General features: G+C 38.7%; 2 protein-coding genes across 2 annotated transcripts; both read left to right on the forward strand.

Annotated features, from left to right (window-relative positions):
• Positions 1-8206: 8206 nt before the first annotated feature.
• Positions 8207-8653, forward strand: LOC118845671 (keratin-associated protein 4-12-like). The gene has a single exon (XM_036753669.1). The coding sequence runs from the start codon at positions 8207-8209 to the stop codon at positions 8651-8653; it is 447 nt and encodes a 148-aa protein (XP_036609564.1).
• A 4248-nt stretch (positions 8654-12901) lies between these two features.
• On the forward strand, positions 12902-13459 carry LOC118845666 (keratin-associated protein 4-1-like). Its single transcript, XM_036753666.1, has one exon. It carries the CDS (start codon positions 12902-12904, stop codon positions 13457-13459), a length of 558 nt encoding a protein of 185 aa, XP_036609561.1.
• Positions 13460-19160: the final 5701 nt, after the last annotated feature.

The raw sequence follows: 19160 nt of genomic DNA on the forward strand, positions 1-19160 counted from the left end.
GGTTGAGTCTAGCTGCCAGTCTTGTTGCCATGGTGACAGGAGAGGAGAGACAGGAGAGAATGATACAATATTAGGAGAAGAGGCACAAAATGATACTTTGTTGCATGATGCTTCTGAGCCAGAAAATGATACAAAATCAGACTGGGCTCCTCAGACAGAAGTGCATCCCATACTGCGAAGAAGGCAAGAGACCCAAAAAATAATAGAGTATTTTGAGAGTATTGGAGGATTTTACAGAACAGGAAACCACAGATGTCTTCAGTAGGTTTACCCAAGGAATGGGAGAATCATTAATATCTTGGATTGTGAGTATCAGTGATGAAGGGACTGAAGGAGTATCTGTGGATAGTGTGGACTGTATGAAATTCATACGCATTAGTAAGAAACTTTTTGTACAGCAAGCTTTTAGGGATTATCATCTGCAAGGGGGTAATGGGACAATTAGCCTGTTAGCTTTAGCAGCACAGGGATGTAACCGAGAGTATCCAACTGATTCTATGTGGCACAGTGCAGATAGGCCCTGGTATTCATTTAGGAACTGTATGAGAAAGTTAATGGAGGAGGTAATGAAGACTGCTATTATGATGGGAAATGCAGGTGCATACTATGATACTCCCTTGGGAGTCGCTCATAGAAATGTAATAGTTAAGACAGCTCCTCCTGCTTAGAAACACTTAATTCTGACTCTGCTAATTGGGGAGGTAGGGCACCCTCTTTTGGAGATGCTAGATAAGATTTCACAGTTAAGACTTAGGAAACTAAGGAAAAGATAAATTTCCTTAAGAAAGAAGAATGAATAGCCAGCAGATTCAATGGCAGAATAGAGTTACAAGAAAAGAAATGTTTACTGCTCTATTAAGAGCAGGGGTGGATTTTTGGAAGAATAGGTAGTATTACAACTAATGAACTATACAAAATGTACTGAGATAAAGGGCTTAATAGCAGACAGAACGGAGAAGTAAGAACTTCTCCTACAAATCCTAAACACTTGTATCCAAGTGAGTCAAACCTTCAGGGAGACTAGGAAATAGACCAAGCCACAGCTGAGATTAAAGAAACACAAAGACAGGATAATGGACCCCATATTAATCTGACAATATATTGGGAAGATGGATCGAATACTGTAGGGCATTGATAGACACTGGGGCCAAGGCCTCCCTTATGTATGGAAACCTCAACAAATTTAAGCATGGAACTCCTATTACCATCTTAGGACTTCCTGTGGGCTGAAATATCAGCCAGACAGGTCAAACTAATGCCAAATATTGGACAATTGCCTAAGAAAGAATATACTGTGATTATTGTACCCATTCCTGAATACATCATTGGAATAGATATATTGAGAGGTATGACTCTGAATTTACCTGAGGGGAGATACCAATTAGCAGTAAGGAAGATAGGAATTAATACAAATTTAGTGGGAAAAGTAAAGTAAAAATGGACCCAATTGCTTTACCTGAAACTTCTGAAGTAACTACTAGTATCATGTGCTAGGTGGGCAAGGTGAGATTTCCAGTACTATAAAGGAATATGTTGAAGCAGAAGTGTTAATCCCTACAACCACTAGGTGGAATAATCCTGCCTAGTCAGTCTGAAAGTCAGATGGAACACGGAGAATGACAGAGGATTATACACAATTGAATAAAGTGACTCTTCCCTTGTATGTTGCTGTTCCAGATACTGTTACCTTAATAGAAAGGATCCAGAAATATGATGGGAATTGGTACAGAGTTACTGATTTAGCCAATGCTCTCTTTATGATCCCAATAGACTCCAAACAATGGGACTAGTTTGCTTTCTCATGGCAGGGCCAACAATATACTTTTACATGCTTGCCATAAGGATATCTGCATAGCCCAACCATTTGTCATAGGATTGTGGCTGAACATTTGGATGAATTAAAGTTACCTGGTATACAGCTTACCCACTACATAGATGATATTATGATATAGGGAGAAAATGTAAAAGAAGTGGAGAAGAGATTGATACTATTAATTGAGCATATGAAAAGCAGAGGGTGGGAAACGCACCCTGCAAAGATTCAAGGACCAGATCAAATTGTAAAAATTTTAGTGTACAGTGGAATAAATGACTGTGAGAAATTCTCCCACGAGGCCGACAAAAGATCAAGGATTCTCCTATCCCTACCAATAAGAGAGAGGCCCAAAAGTTTATAGGACTGTTTGGATATTGGAGATATCACATTCTGCATTTGGGACAGATTTTAAAACCCTTATATAAAGTTACTAGGAAAAAGTATGAATTTAATTGGGGACTTGAACAGAGTAAAGCTTTTGAAGAGGCCAAGGCTGCTATACAGCTGGCTCTAGATTTATGGCCTATACAAAATGGCCCCATGGAATTACAAGTAACTGTACAAGATGACTATGTAAACTGGAGTTTATGGAAAAAACAACAAAGCCTAGGAAATTTTCTTCATCTGGAGTTCAATATATACCTTTTGAAAAGCAGTTGTTAGCTGCACATTAGGCTTTGGTAGAGACTGAACAGCTGACTCCAGGCCATGAATTGATATTAAGGCCTGGAACCTCGATTATGACTTGGGTAAAGAGTACCCCAGCATCTCACAGTATTGGACATGTGCAAGGGGCTAATATAATTAAATGGAAACGGTATATCCAAAATATGTCAAAAACAGGCAAAGTGGAGTTTCTGCTCCACTTTAATCTATAGCAAACATAGACAATGGGGAAAATGGTAAACCCCCTGAACCAAGGCAATGGTTGGTACAGTCCTTAGTAAAATGGAATGACTGATATGATGGACTAACTGAAACATGCGTGGTTTACTCATGGGACTGAAGAATATTTGGGCCATAAAAGACATTGGAAAGCAGTAGGCTATAACCCATGTACTAAGCAAACTTTGGAAAGTACTGGGATATGTGGAAGTAGTCAATATGCTGAACTGTTGGCAGTACATCAAGCTATCAAAGCATACAAAGGAGGACAGTGTTATATATTTACTGATTCGTGGGTGGTGGCTAACAGGTTGGCTACATGGATGCCCATGTGGAAAAATCAAAATTGGGAAATTCATGGTAAACAAGTTTGGGGCAAAGGATTATGAGAAAATATATGGGACATGTCTTTGGTTACTAATTTATCAGTTTTCCATGTAGATGCTCACGTAGCCCTCACTACACCAAAACATGAGTATAATGCACATGCTGATTGACTAGCAAAGATTGCTACTGACCATGTTGTCCTTATTCTGACACCAACTGATGATCTGGTACTAGCAAAATGGGTCCACCAAATGGCCAGCCATTTAGGGGTCCAGGTCACACATCGGTGGGCACAAGATCAAGGTATTAGTATCTCTTGTTCATTGCTAAAAACAAGTAGCAGAAGAATATCATATATGTCAATTGGAAAAGAAACAAACTGTTCTTCAGGTACTAGTTGGAGAAATAGCAAGAGGAAAAGTACCTGCCCAGCTTTGGCAGATAGATTGTATTGGGCCACTACTCCATGATTAAAGATGTAAATTTATGCGTACTTGTGTTGACATCTATTCAGGTGTACTAGTGGCTTGTCCTTATAAGACTGCAACCTGTAAAACCAAACATGTAACTTTAAAGTAAACTCAAGTCTAGACACTGAGTTCTGATTATTTTTTAAAAAAACCTAGCAGTCAATAATTTATTTTAAAATGTCATTTAATTGAAGCCAAAAAGGAAACTTCCAAAAAATATGTTACACTATTCCACAAATGGGTACATGACCACCCTTGTTTTGCCCAGTAGAGTCCCAAGATTAAAATTCACCCCATTATCAGTTTCTGCCCTTGATATTTAGTCAAAATGTTAACTATAGGTAGATATGTCAAGATAGATAGATAGATAGACAGACAGGTAGAGAGATAGATAGAGAGATAGATAGAGAGATATTTTATTAAATGTTTACAGGCCCTTGAGGAGCTTATATTCTACTAGGGGAAGATAGCACATAAAAGGGAGTTGAAAGTGGGAGAGGTAAGGAAATCAAAAATAAGTCTGGGGGGCACGGAGCCAAGATGGCAGCTGGTAAGCAGGGACTAGAGTGAGCTCCCTACCGAGTCCCTCCAAAAACCTATAAAAAATGGCTCTGAACCAATTCTAGAACGGCAGAACCCACAGAACAGCAGAGGGAAGCAGGGCTCCAGCCCAGGACAGCCTGGATGGTCTCTGGGTGAGGTCTATTCCACACCAAGTTGGGAGCTGGGACCTGGGAGCTGGGAACAGAGTGGAGCAGAGCCCAGCCTGAGTGGCATGGAACAACCAAACTTGGAGTCGGGCAGATGGGGCCCATAGCGCCCTGAATATATGAGCTGTGGCAGTTACCAGACCCCTCAACCCACAAACACCAAAGACTGCGGAGAAGGTTAGCGGGAAAAGCTGCGGGAGTCGAAGGAGTTCGCGGTTCGGCTTCCAGCCTCGGGGGCAGCGGAGGTGGGGCAGCTACAGTTGCTGCTGCTTCTGGCCCCAGGCCCACCTAGTGGGAGGAATTAAGTGGCGGATCAGAGCAGGAGGGCAACAGCCTGCTGAAGATCTAAGCCCAGCCCAGGCTGGGGGTTCTTGGGGAAGGAGTAGTGCGGGTCTGACAGAGCTGGCACCTCCCCGCCAAACGTGGAACATAGAAATCGTTAGTCTACAAGCAGTCATACCCCACTGAAAAACTCAAGGGTCAAGTTAGTTGGTTGGGAATATGGCCAGGCAACGAAAACGCGCCCAGATTCAGTCTCACACTTTGGATTCTTTTTTGGTGACAAAGAAGACCAAAACATACAGCCTAAAGAAGACAACAAAGTCATAGAGCCTACAACAAAAGCCTCCAAGAAAAACATGAACTGGACGCAGGCCATAGAAGAACTCAAAAAGGATTTGGAAAAGCAAGTTAGAGAAGTAGAGGAAAAATTGGGAAGAGAAATGAGAAGGATGCGAGAAAAACATGAAAAACAAGTCAATGACTTGCTAAAGGAGACCCAAAAAAATACTGAAAAATACACTGAAGAAAACAACACCTTAAAAAACAGACTAACTCAAATGGCAAAGGAGCTCCAAAAAGCCAATAAGGAGAAGAATGCCTTGAAAGGCAGAATTAGCCAAATGGAAAAGGAGGTGAAAAAGACCACTGAAGAAAATACTACTTTGAAAATTAGATTGGAGCAAGTGGAAGCTAGTGACTTTATGAGAAATCAGGATATTATAAAACAGAACCAAAGGAATGAAAAAATGAAAGACAATGCGAAATATCTCATTGGAAAAACCACTGACCTGGAAAATAGATCCAGGAGAGATAATTTAAAAATTATTGGACTACCTGAAAGCCATGATCAAAAAAAGAGCCTAGATACCATCTTTCAAGAAATTATCAAGGAGAACTGCCCTGATATTCTAGAGCCACAGGGCAAAATAGAAATTGAAAGAATCCATTGATCGCCTCCTCAAATAGATCCCAAAAAGAAATCTCCTAGGAATATTGTCGCCAAATTCCAGAGCTCCCAGATCAAGGAGAAAATACTACAAGCAGCCAGAAAGAAACAATTTGAGTATGGTGGAAACCCAATCAGAATAACCCAAGATCTGGCAGCTTCTACATTAAGGGATCGAAGGGCTTGGAATGCGATATTCCGGAGGTCAACGGAGCTAGGATTAAAACCAAGAATCACCTACCCAGCAAAACTGAGTATCATGTTCCAAGGCAAAATATGGACTTTCAATAAAATAGAGGACTTTCAAGCTTTCTCAGTGAAAAGACCAGAGCTGAATAGAAAATTTGACTTTCAAACACAAGAATCAAGAGAAGCATGAAAAGGTAATCAAGAAATGGAAATTGCAAGTGACTTACTAAAGTTGAACTGTTTTGTTTACATTCCTACATGGAAAGATGATGTGTATGATTCATAAGACCTCAGTATTAGGGTAGTTGAAGGGAATATGCATATATATATATATATATATATATATATATATATATATATATATATATATGTTTATGTATATATATAGGTGAATGTGTATGTGTGTATATATCTATGTGTATATGTATGTATGTGTATATATATGTGTGTATATATATATATATATATATATATATATATATGTAAAAGAGAGAGAGCAGACACAGGGTGAGTTGAAGATGAAGGGAAGTTATCTAAAAGAAATAAAATGAAATTAAGGGATGAGAGAGCAACATACTGAGAGAGGGAGATAGGGAGAGATAGAATGGGGTGGATTATCTCGCATAAATGTGGCAAGAGGAAGCAGTCCTGTGGGAGGAGGGGAGAGGGCAGGTGAGGGGGGAATGAGTGAACCTTGCTCTCATCAGATTTGGCCTGAGGGGGAATACCATACATACTCAATTGGGTATCTTACCCCACAGGAAAGAAGAGGGAGGAAGATAAAAAAAATAAAAGGGGGGGGATGATGGAGGGGAGGGCAGATGGGGGTGGAGGTAATCAAAACAAACACTTTGGAAAGGGGACAGGGTCAAGGGAGAAAATTCAATAAAGCAGTATGGGTTGGGAAGGAGCAAAATGTAGTTAGCCTTTCACAACATGAGTATTGTGGAAGGGTTATACATAATGATACATGTGTGGCCTAGGTTCAATTGCTCAACTTCTTAGGGAGGGTGGGTGGGAAGGGAGGAGGGGAAAGAATTTGGAACTCAAAGTTTTAAAATCAGTTGTTCAAAAAAAAAAGTTTTTGCATGCAACTAAAAAATAAGATACACAGGCAATGGGGTGTAGAAATTTATCTTGCCCTACAAGAAAGGAAGGGAAAAGGGGATGAGAGGGGAGGGGGGTGATAGAGGGGTGGGCTGACTGGGGAACAGGGCAACCAGAATATATGCCATCTTGGAGTGGGGGGGAGGGTAGAAATGGGGAGAAAATTTGTAATTGAAACTGTTGTGAAAATCAATGCTGAAAACCAAATATGTTAAATAAATAAATTTAAATTAAAAAAAATAAGTCTGAGGAGTCACAGACTGAGTTTAGAGTGAGCATGGCTGGTATGCATTCTTTCTCAAATGGAGGTTCAGGGATGAACTCAACACTCAGAAGAGGGTGCTGTAGAGCTAGAGACATTGCAGGTGTAAAGGTCATGATGGAAATGGAGGTGGAAGTCAAGAAGTATGAGTAGTAATGGGCTACACCAGTATGGAACTCTCTTAGTCTGCAGCTTTCCAGGGCACCTATACACATCACTAGCAGACAATATAAATCTCTTGCTCTCCTCTATCAGCCTCTTATTCCAGGGCTACAAGCAGTTCTTGAGTCTATGCGTGCTTCCATTTCTGATCAGACTTCATTTCATCTCCTCTCATGACTGTTTCCATTTCTTTCATTACACCATTTGATTTCCATAGTCTCATTCTCCAGGTGGCTAAAATCTCTACTATGAAGAGTCCATTATTCTCAAGAAGGCCCCTACATGTTCTCTTGACTCCAAATTGTTAGGGTCCCACAACTCCTACTATCAATACTTGCTACTATCCCACTAACAAAAGCACCCCTGGGGAATTAAATTTTGGCAGTCTGCCTAGGATCTGCTTTTCTGTCTCTTTACCATGTGACAGAGAGACTTCTCTCAAAGTTAATAGACTAAGGGCAAGGATTGAGAACCTAGGGATCACTGATAGAACTATTTTACAGACAGGACACGTATTCTTGATTAAAATGGAAGCACAAGGAAGAGCAGCCAACTACACTTAATTTTTGAAAACAGTGAGCTACATGGATAAGCTAAGGAGTAGATGGCACCCATATGGAAGATGTCTACATAAAGATATCTTCATCCTTTGTGAATTTAGCCCACCACAAGTTATAGGATGATTTGTAATAAGCAGAGAATGTCGTATAATGTACTGTGGGGTTCGTGACAGATAATCATGTGATCAAGGAGGATAAAAGGTAATGAAGGGTGACATACCTTTAAAAAATGAAATACAAAAGATAATTCAAGAGAGGAAAAGATTATGGATAAATCCTGAATAACTATTTCTTTTATGATTAAATCTAATTATCTAATTTAATGGTCACTTTTCCATCACGAAAAACAACGACAAGGAAATAATCTGTCATTGGCCATGTTAGCCATTCAGGACGATATATAAGAGGTTTGTGTGGCAAGGAGATTTTCATACTCAAGTAACAACTCCCTCTCCTTGAAATCAACCCAGAATCTCAGTACATCAGCACCATGGTCAACTCCTGTTCTGGTTCCGGCTGCTCTGACTTGAACTGTGGCCAAGTCTTCTGTCAAGAGACCTGTTGTGCTCCCAGCTGCTGCCCCCAGACCACCTGCTGCCGCCCCAGCTGCGGTGGGTCCAGTTGCTGCCTCCCTTCCTGCTGCCAGTCTAGCTGCTGTCGCCCCACCTGCTGCCAAACCACTTGTTGCCGCACAACTTGCTGCCGCCCCAGCCGCTGTGTGTCCAGTTGCTGCCAGCCCTGCTGCCGCCCTGCCTGTTGTCGTCCAGCCTGCTGCCAGACCACTTGCTGCCGCCCCACCTGCTGCCAAACTACTTGTTGCCGCACAACTTGCTGCCGCCCCAGCGGCTGTGTGTCCAGCTGCTGCCAGCCGAGCTGCTGCCCCACCTGTTGCCAAACCACCTGTTGTGGAACCACTTGTCACCGCCCAACCTGTTGAGCATTCACACCTGTATGCATCTATTCACCATCCTCACCCTAACCCCTAGAGATATCAACTACCCTCCTGTACCTTAGGATGTATAATACTTTTTCCAAATCATCCAACTTTAAGCTGAGCCACATGAGCACAAATTGGAAACCTCAAAAATAATACCCAGCTTTGACTCCTTCCACAACAGCCATCTTTGTTATCCTTTACTTCCTATAAAAATCGTGAATGTATTCAGATCTGTCAGCTAAGAAAGAAACAACTCCCTTCCCCTTGTTAAACTTGAGTCTTCTAATCAATTTTTTTTCTGTCTGAAGTTTTTCTCCATCTTGTCATTTTTGTTTCCAAATAAAACTTACCCAGAAAATTAATGGATGCAACAATCTTCATTTTCTCTTAGAGCACTCACTTACAGGGCCTTTTCTAATGCATTTCAGTACAGGTTTTGGAACACATTTGTCTGAGTCTTTCAATCACACACATTTGAAGTGTAGTGTTGAAAATTATATTGTAGGGACTGTAGGGACAAACTACCTGGTCTTTGAAGGTCTTATATTTCTAAAAAGATACCAATAGTGTCTTTTCTAGTGATAACATTGACCTGTAGACTATAATAAGAATACACCTACCTCTACTTATAAGATACTTACAATACTTATACTCCTTATAATTCTTATACTCCTCTTGACCAATACAATCCAAATTGATCTTTCCCTCTGGTAACAACCATTGTCCCTACTATTCATGCCCCCCCCCAAAAAAAATCTCATGGCTTCAATAATCGTTCCTTTTACTTTCTTCTTGGGCAATCACCCTCTGTATCTTTTTCTAAGGCCTTTGGATAGCTATGAAATTGTGCATATAAAAACATGTCATCCATTATAATTCTGCTTTTTATCAGGTCATAGATTTAGAGCTGGGAATGATCTTATAGACAAACTAGTCCAAATCCATCATTTTAGAGATTAGGTGTATTCTTTTTCCTGACTTTGTATCTCCCACACTTATTTGTGGACTTACACATATTTTGCAATTGATCCATGTTTGTTGAATTTGTTTGGACCCTTGAGCCCAGTATGGTTGAGGTACTTGCCAAAGGTGACACAGCATAAGTCCTGAAAGTCCAACTGTAGTATTTTTTCCACCAGACAAATTCACTTCTATCCTCAAATAAACTACTAAGTCTTCAAAGGCAACAATTTCAAATGCTTAATTTTTCTTCCTCCCCTACCTAGCATATACCAGACATTCATTACTTGATGAATGATTAAAGGATTGTGTAAGGAAGAATAATACACTGTGCATCTTGTCTATTATATTGGTTGACACTTAGGAGGGAATCAGAAACCATCTGCTTACATATCCACCAACTTCTGAAGGAATGGATACACCCATTCCAGGTTCCTTTTTACACATTAAAAATCTTGAGGTTTTGCCAAATGTTTGAGTCAATGATTCACAGAAATGAGACATGATGCATAGCTTGGGGAGTCCTTAAGAACTTAATTTTCTCAGTTCACTTACTACTCATATCACCTGGCTCTTCCTCATGACCCAGAAGTTACCAACCATAATATTTTTCTTTTATTCTCCCCACAACAGCCTTTTATTCTCTTGAAATGTTCTGCTTTATAAATATAGGCCACTATGAGGGAGCTTGTCCCAAGATCATTTTCCAAGTCACATCAGATTATGTTGATGAGACAGGGAGGGAATCAATATAGCACATAGCACTACTCTTGCTGTGTCACAGGGTAGTCCACCTCTGAAGAGCAAAGACAATTGGCAAGCCTAAGTGATACACACAAGATAAGAGATGACTCAGAAAAAACAAATTGGGCTAATTCCAGTGCAGCACAACTTGAAAACACAACCACTTATTGTGATAATCACTTTTACTTCATGGTAAATAACAAGAAAATCTTCCCATCAAGCTCCAACTTGCTTTTCTTGTTTTATCTCACACTATTCCTCTCTAATTATGCTATGTTCTTATTAAATTGATCTATATGCTGTCCCTTAACCTCCCTTATGCTTTTTCATCTCCATATTTTTGCTTTTTTTTTGAGGCAGAGTTAAGTGACTTGTCCAGGGTCACACAGCTAGTAAGTGTTTGAGGCTGGATTTGAACTTAGGTCCTCCTGACTCTGAATCTGGTGTTCTATCCACTGTTCCACTTAGCTGCCCCCATACTTTTGCTTTTGAGTCCTGCCTCTAAATATACAAGCTCTGTGCTCTAGGCTCTATAGGATTATGTTTCCCTTAAGGTTCATAGATTTGCCTATCTGCATGGATAGAGAAAGGTGGAGTCAGTGGCAGCTCCCAACACCAATCACAGATTCAGTGACAATGGCCCTATTCTTATTTCTTAAGCTCATTTACCCTTATTTCCCAATTCTATCCCTCTCTATCATCATTTGTCAAATTACTATACATTCTTTAAGATCCAGTTCAAACGCTACCCTCTCCATGTATATGGGAAGGTAGTGGATGTGGTACAGTGACGATATCACTGGATTTTTATTTGGAATACCAGTTTGACTCTGGGCATATCATCATCCCTTTCAGGGCTTCATATTTATCATCTCTAAAATGTGGAGGTTGAGGTCAGGCACTGTCTTTTGCCTCTTTTCCTGGCACTTTTTTTATCACAGTGCCTGTCACATAATAAATGATTTTAAAAATTTTGATTGATTAATTGGTGGGCATTTTTCATGAGTCCATCCTGTAACCTCTAATGTGAAAATTGGAAATAATAATTATTTTAAGATTTTCAAGGTGCTTTACAAACATTACCTCATTTTTATCCTCACAGCAACACTGGGAGGTAGGTTCTATTGTTATCCCCATTTTACAGATGAGAAAACTGAAGCAGACATAGGGTGAGTGACATGCCCAGAGACACATAGCTAGTAAATGTCTGAGTCTGGATTTGAACTCATTTTCCTGATTCCAAGTCTAATGTCCACTTACATCTAGATACTCAATCCTGATTATTCCAAAATAATAGTCTAAGAGTCAATTAAAGAATCAATTAAAATAACAACAACAAAACATTTAATTGGAGTCAAAAAGGAAAGAGAAAAAATTCTGTAAATGAGTCTAATCTCATGCTTGTGTTCCTCCGGAATAGTCCATATAGAAAAGTTCTCACTTGCATTCTCTTTCCTTGAAATTAAGAAAAGATGCACATTTTCCTGGTTTGCAGCCATTGAGTGCCTACACATACCACTGTCAAACTATAGCAGCTTCTATTGCTTGCCTATATCAATCCCTTGTAGCTGGGTCTACAGCCTACTCTTGAGACCATCCTTGCATCCTTTTCTAGTCAGCTGTATAATTCCCTGCTGTCATCTCTCATGGTTTTTCTTCTATTTCCTTTATTGCACCAATAGATTTCCATAGTACATTTTTCAAGGGTCTAAATGTTCAACATGCTCAGCCTCCTATCTTCATTAAGCCCTCTAGATGCTCTCTTAATCCGATGATGGCAGTATACCACCATTGCTTCCATCAATGCCTTCTACCATCCCAATAACAAAATCACTTTTAAGGAGTTGAATTTTCGAGGTCTTCCTACTATTTTCTCTTCTGTCTCAGTTTTTGACCTGTTAGAGAAAAGAACTAAAAAGTTCACAAACAAGGGATCACTGATAGAACTTTCACAGATGCAACATGTTAAATTTTCAGTGTCAGCAGAGGCACAGGAAGGAGTGCTCAAGCAAATTTTATTTTGAAAAACAAGGTGAACCAGATGAAACTAAGCCAAGGCATAGATGGTGCCCATATGGAAGAGATTTCCCATAATTCTACAGAAGTATCTTCATTCTTATGAATTTAACCCACCATGAGTCATGGGGTGATTTGCAACAAGCTGAGAATATTGTATGATGCATTGACGTACTGGTGTCAGATTAGCACCTGATTAACCTGAATTGGAAGGAGAATAAAGGGCAATGAGTGGTGACATGCCTTTAAAAAATGAAATACAAAAAAATTATTTAAAGAAAGAAAAAGAGGATGGATGAATTTTAAGTAATCAAGAGAATAACATTTTTTTCTCATGATTAAAACAAATTATCTAATTTAATAGTCACTTTTCCATCATGAAAAACAATGACAAGGAAATAATCTGTCATTGGCCATGTTAACCATTCAGGACAATATATAAAAGGTCTGTGGAACAAGGAGACATTTATCCTCAAATAACAACTCCTTCTCCTTGAAATCAACTCAGAATCTCAATACATCAGCACCATGGTGAACTCCTGTTGCGGTTCCATCTGCTCTGACCTGAGCTGTGGCCAAGGCCTCTGTCAAGAGACCTGCTGTGGTCAAGACTTCTGTCAAGAGACCTGTTGCGCTCCCAGCTGCTGCTCCCAGAGCACCTGCTGCCGCCCAGCCTGCTTCCAGAGCACTTGCTGCCGCCCAGCCTGTCTCCAGAGCACCTGCTACCGCCCCAGCTGTTGTGTGTCCAGCTGCTGCAGACCAACCTGCTGCAGATCAAGGTGCTGCCAATCTGTTTGCTGTCAACCCACCTGCTGCCGCCCTTCCTGTAGCCAGTCTAGTTGCTGCCGTCCCACCTGCTGCCAAACCACTTGTTGCCGCACAACTTGCTGCCGTCCCAGCTGCTGTGTGTCCAGCTGCTGCCAGCCCTGCAGCCGCCCTGCCTGTTGTCGCCCAGCCTGCTGCCCGACCACGTGCTGCCGCCCCAGCTGCTGTGTGTCTAGCTGCTGTCGCCCAACCTGCTGTCAGACCACTTGCTGTAGAACTACCTGCTTCCGCCCAGCCTGCTGCAGGTCCTCCTGCTTCTGACCACAAATTGTCACAGACACGTGTGCGAGATTTCCTATGAAACAAATCCTTGGTCTGTCTTTATTCTGTGAAGCAGCATAGAGAGCGCTCATGTGAATCAACCCACACCAAATCTGTCAAATGGACAGCAACCCTAGGAACTGTGGAGATTTTACCAGCTACTTTTTCTTTTCTTTCCAATACGAGCCAAATTAAGCCTGATTCTTCATTATCAAGAATCTTTTTGTTAAAGTTCCTGTTTCATGATTTCCTTTCACCATTCATAACTTTCTTCAAATTGCTGAAGATGAAAACGGGTGTATTACACTTCTGTCTCTCAAACCTAAGTCATGTTTCCACCTCCAATTTCTCCTAACACCATTTATTCTGCAAAGTATTACTTCTGTGTTTTAAAATAAACCACTTGGTTAAAAAAAATAAAAGTAATCAAAAGGCATTGACATTGCTAGTCATTTTTTTTCTTGCATCTTCCTGAGAAGTCAGTCTCTAGGTTCTCAAATCATTTTACAATTGCAGTACTGTCAACAGTTCAGAACAATGATTCTTCCCTTTAAGATTGTGTCTGACAGTATCTGTGAGAAAAAACTTGTGACCAGGCATTGTAGCCCATTGTAATATCATCCAAGAAAGATTAGAAGTATATCTCAGAAGTATACTAAAGAAAGCTCTTATAGGTTTATCTCCATGAGTTTACATAAAGCACAGCTGAATAAATACTTTTAAATATTTATCATTTGCTGTCATTTGGTAGATAAAATTTACTTCCTGATATATAACATTTCTTATCTGGGGTTAAAATGGAATCCAACAGGATATATGGAAAACTATTATCACCTAGCTATAGAATTTGGTAATGAACCATCTATTTTCTTAGACTATACAAATGTAGTTAAATATAAATTCCTTGAGAGCAGGGTTTGCTTCTATAACTCAAGCATCCAACAAAGTCTTTTGCGCCCAAATAAATGCTTAACAATTACTTCTTGTTGAGCTAAATGACAGGGAGAAGGCAAGGGAATACTTCTATCTATCTATCACCTATCTATCTATCTATCTATCTATCTATCTATCTATCTCATTTGATTCTTAAAACAACCGGGCAAATTAGGGCTATTATTATCCTTCTTTAAAGTTGGGGGAAATGAGATAAACAGATGTTAAGTGACATCTACAGAGACACTAAAGTCTAAGGTCAAAATTGAACTCAATTCTTCCTGGCTCTAGACACAGTGCTCTATCTATTGTGCCACGTAGTTGCCTTGATGAATAAATGAATGAATGAATGAATGACAACCCTGGTTCAGTTGTATTTTCTGAGATTCAAGTTTCCAGTTTATTTGTTTCTCTTCATCTGGGAGTCTGGTTTTTTAATTATTATTTATTTTTAATACTCATTTTTTAAAAATTGAATTTCAAATATTTCCTTCATTCTTGCCATTTCCCATCTATTTAAAAGGCAAGAAATGTGATATAAATTATACATGTGAAAACAAGCAACACATTTCCATATTAACTGCTGCAAAATAAAACAAGGAAAATAAAGTGAAAAAAGTATGCTTCCATCTGCGCTCAGACTCCATCACTTCTCTCTCTGGAGGTGGATAGTATTTTTCACCATAAGTCCTTTGGAATTGTCTTTTATCACTGTATTGATCAGAGTAACTAAGTCTTTCAAGACATTCATCCTTACAATATTGCTGTTATTGTATACAATGTTCTCCTGGTTCTGATCACTTCCCACATTTTTCTGAAATTATCCTGCTCATCATTTCTTATAGCACAATAGTATTCCATTATAATCATATGCCGCAACTTATTCAGACATTAACCAATTGATGGGCATCCCCACAATTTTCAATTCTTTGATGACACAAAAAAAGCTACTGTAAGTATTTTTGTACCTATAGGTTGTTTCCCCACCCCCCCCCCCTTTTTCTTTGATCTCTCTGGGACACAGGCCTAAGACTGGTATTTCTAAGTCAAAGAGCATGCACAGTTTTATAGTCCTTTTAGCATAACTGTAATTATGCTACTTTCCAGAGTGGTTAGACCAGTTTACAGCTCCATCAACCATGCATTAGTGTCCCTATATTTCTACACCCCCTCTAGCATTTGTGGTTTTCCTTTTCTATCATGTTAGTCAATTTGATAGATGTGAAGTGGCACCTCAAAGAATTTTATTTGAATTTCTCTGACCAATAGTGATTTAAATTATTTTTTCATAAGACTATAGATAGCTCTGTTTTCTTCTGAAAACTGCCTGATCAAATTTCTTAACCATTTATTAATTAGAAACGCCTTTTATTTTTGTAAATTTGAATTTTTATTGTTCAATCATTTCAGTCATGTCTGATTCTTCATGACCCTGATTGAGGTTTCCTTGGTAAAAATGCTGGACTGATATGCCATTTCCTTTTGCAACTCATTTTACATATGAGGAAGCTGAGGCAAACAGGGTTAAGTGAAAACCCCCAGGCTGACACAGCTAATAAGTGTCTGAGGCAAGATTTGAACTCATGAACATGAGTCTTCCTGATTCCAATCCCAGTCCTCTATCCAATGAGCCACCTACTGCCCCTAAATTTGACTCAGATCCCTATATATTTGAGAAATGAAGGCTATTGGAGAAACTTGCTGTTAAAAAATTTCCTTCAGTTTCCTGCTTTCCTTTAAATCTTGACTGCATTGATTTTGTTTGTGCAAAACTTTTTAATTTGATGTAATCAAAATTGTCTATTTTACATTGTGTTGATCCTGTGTATCTCCTGTTGGGCCATAAATTCTTTCCTTATCCATAAATCTGAGAGGCAAAATTTTTCAAGCTCCCAAATTTACTTATGTTATAACTCTTAATGACTAAATTATGGACCTATTTTGACCCTATCTTAGTATACAGTCTATAATGTAAATCTATACCTAGTTTCTTCCAAACTGCTTTCCAGTTTTCCCAGTAATTTTTATCAAATTGTGAGTTTTTGCCCTAAAAGCCTGCATCTTTGGGATTATCATAAATGTAAGATTATTATGGTAATTTACTGCTGTATTTTCTGTACCTAATCTATTCCTACTCATCCACCACTCTATTCATTAGCCAGTACTACATTGTTTTTTATAATTACAACTTTATAATATAGTTTGAAATCACCTTCTTTCATATTTTTTTCATTTATCCTCTCGATATTCTTGACCTTTTGTTCTTCCACTTGAATTTTGTTATACTTTTTTCCAGCTATGTAAAATTCTTTCTTGGTGGTTTGATTGGTATGACACTGAATAATTAATTTAGTTAAAATTGTCATTTTTATCATAATTCCTTGGGCTATTAATATTTGTAAAAAATAATATTTCTCCAATTGTTTAGATGTCTCTTTATTCATGTAAAAATGTTTTGTAATTGTGTTTTGATAGTTCCTGGGTTTGTCTTGGCAGGTGGACTAACAAGTATTTTAAATTGTCTGTAGTTATTTTAAATGGAAGCTCTCTCTTCCTGCTGGGCTTCATTAATAAAATATAGAAATGCTGAGGATTTATGTGGTTTGTTTTATATCTTGCCAATTTGCTAAAGTTGCTAATTGTTTTGATTGTTTTTTTAGTAGATTCTTTAAATATACCTCGTATCATCTGCAAAAAGCAATAGTTTTGTTTTCTCATTACCTGTTCTAATTCCTTCAATTTATTTTCCTTATCTTATTTCTATGGCTAGCACTTATAGTAGAATATTGAATAATATTGGTGATAATGTGCTTTCATACTTCACCCTGATCTTACTGTTCTCAGTAATACCCATCCATTAAGAAGTCAAGAAATATGACATCCATTACACATATGCAGTTATGCAAAACAGAATTCCACAAAAACCATGTTGCAAAAAAGAAAAGCAATAAAAATAAGGAAAGTAAAAAAAAATAAATTTCAATCCGCATTCAGAGTTCATCAGTTCTCTCTCTCTGGAGGGAGATAGGATTTTTCATCACGTGTCCTTTGGAAGTGTCACAGATCATTACATTTATCAGAGTAGCTAAATCTTTCACAGTTGATTATAATATTGCTTTAGAAAATATTTTCTTTTTTAAAAATGAATTTATTTATTTTTAAACATTCTTTTCTTTTTATATTTTGAGTTCCAAGTTCTCTCCTCCCTCACTCCTCCCTCATCTATTGAGAACCTCCCTCAGCCACTGAGAAGGCAAGCAAAATGATATCAATTATACATGTGAAATCATGAGAAAAACATACTTCCATATTAGCCATATCACAAAAAAGCTTTAAAAAGTGAGAAAATTATACTTCAATTTGCACTCAAAGTTCATGGGTAGAAAGTATTTTCTAATAAGTCTCCTCATTTGTTATGAATACTTTTTTTCATTTTTGGTATAGGTAAATCAAGTTTTCTACTTTTTAAAAATTCAGGTTAGATGATCTATTTTATTAGTCTTTGTGTAATTTATAGCTCATTTATTTATTAGGTTTTTTTCCATCTGGAACTAGTTTCCAGGATTTTTTTTTCAATTTATGTATTTGACTTTCAGAATTTCTAATTTTTTTGTTTAGTTGGGGAGGTTGCTGCTTTTTTTTAAAGGTAGATCATCCATTTTGTTTTTCTCTGAGGGATTCAGGGATCTTGATGGTCAGATAGCTCTTTACACGGGCTTTGGAGGAGATCTGGGGGCAGTACCCACAGGTCTGAAGGGGGTGGGAGTTTCAGGTCCTTTCATGAAGTTATCTATTTTTTAAACGTTTTTTGCTTTTGCCCACCAGTTCTTTAGAATTAAATAATTCAGTTTACATTTAAGTTTTAGTACTCTTATCTTTTTTTGTTTCAATGTGGTTTGTAAAGGAATTATACAGTATTTCCGTATCCAAGTCAAGTGGAAAGCAGAAACACCTCATGCCACCAGAACTGTCTTCCTCCCTTTGCTTTCTATGGCCCCAGATCATCAGAGATTCATTCGGGGTTCTGGTACTCACACAGCTTGGATAAGATAGGAATCATGAATACCATTCCTTGTGGTCAGATGAAAGATCACCAAGAGTTACTATTTTCCCTCTCCCATCCTCCTATGATTCTGCCAGCTTTATCATCTTCCCTGATTTGCCTTTAGAGCTCAACTTTGCCATTTGACCTACAGGTGTTATCTAAGGTTACCTTGCCACCCACCTGCCAATGAAATCATAAGTCCACTCTGAGTATTTTCCATCTGCTCTATAATTGAAATTACTTTTACATGTTATTTCTGCAAATTAGAATGTGAGCTCCTTAAAAGAAGGGGTTGTCTCATTTTTTTCTATTTGTATACTTAGCACTTAGCACAATACTTGGCATTCAATAATATATGTGCTTTTTCTTTCATTCTGAAGATCACCTGGTAAGACACTGAGGTTCTTTCTCAAACTGAACTGTCAAGCACGCAAGCTCTACTGCGGAGAGCACAACTCTGATTAGCTGGCCACATTGTTCAAATGACAAATGTACATTTTCCTATCAACTATGTGTAGAGCTCTGGGAAGTATCTGCCAAGGTAAGTGAACTTATCCATGACATTAAAAATTTCTCCATTTCCTGTAACTGATGGCTCTACATATAGATGGTACAGTCCTGGATGGTGGAGAACCTTTGTTTTATTAGGCCAAAACCAGCACAAGCAGTAGAGATTCAATCCATGCTGTATTGCATCTCAGTCTCAGAGGCTGCATTGAGTTC

The sequence above is a fragment of the Trichosurus vulpecula genome, chromosome 4 (assembly GCF_011100635.1).
Source record: "Trichosurus vulpecula isolate mTriVul1 chromosome 4, mTriVul1.pri, whole genome shotgun sequence".
Classification (NCBI taxonomy): Eukaryota; Metazoa; Chordata; class Mammalia; order Diprotodontia; family Phalangeridae; genus Trichosurus; species Trichosurus vulpecula.

Coding starts and splice junctions, on each gene's coding strand:
- LOC118845666 (XM_036753666.1), top strand. CDS start 12,902: ATGGTGAACTCCTGTTGCGGTTCCATCTGCTCTGACCTGAGCTGTGGC.
- LOC118845671 (XM_036753669.1), top strand. CDS start 8,207: ATGGTCAACTCCTGTTCTGGTTCCGGCTGCTCTGACTTGAACTGTGGC.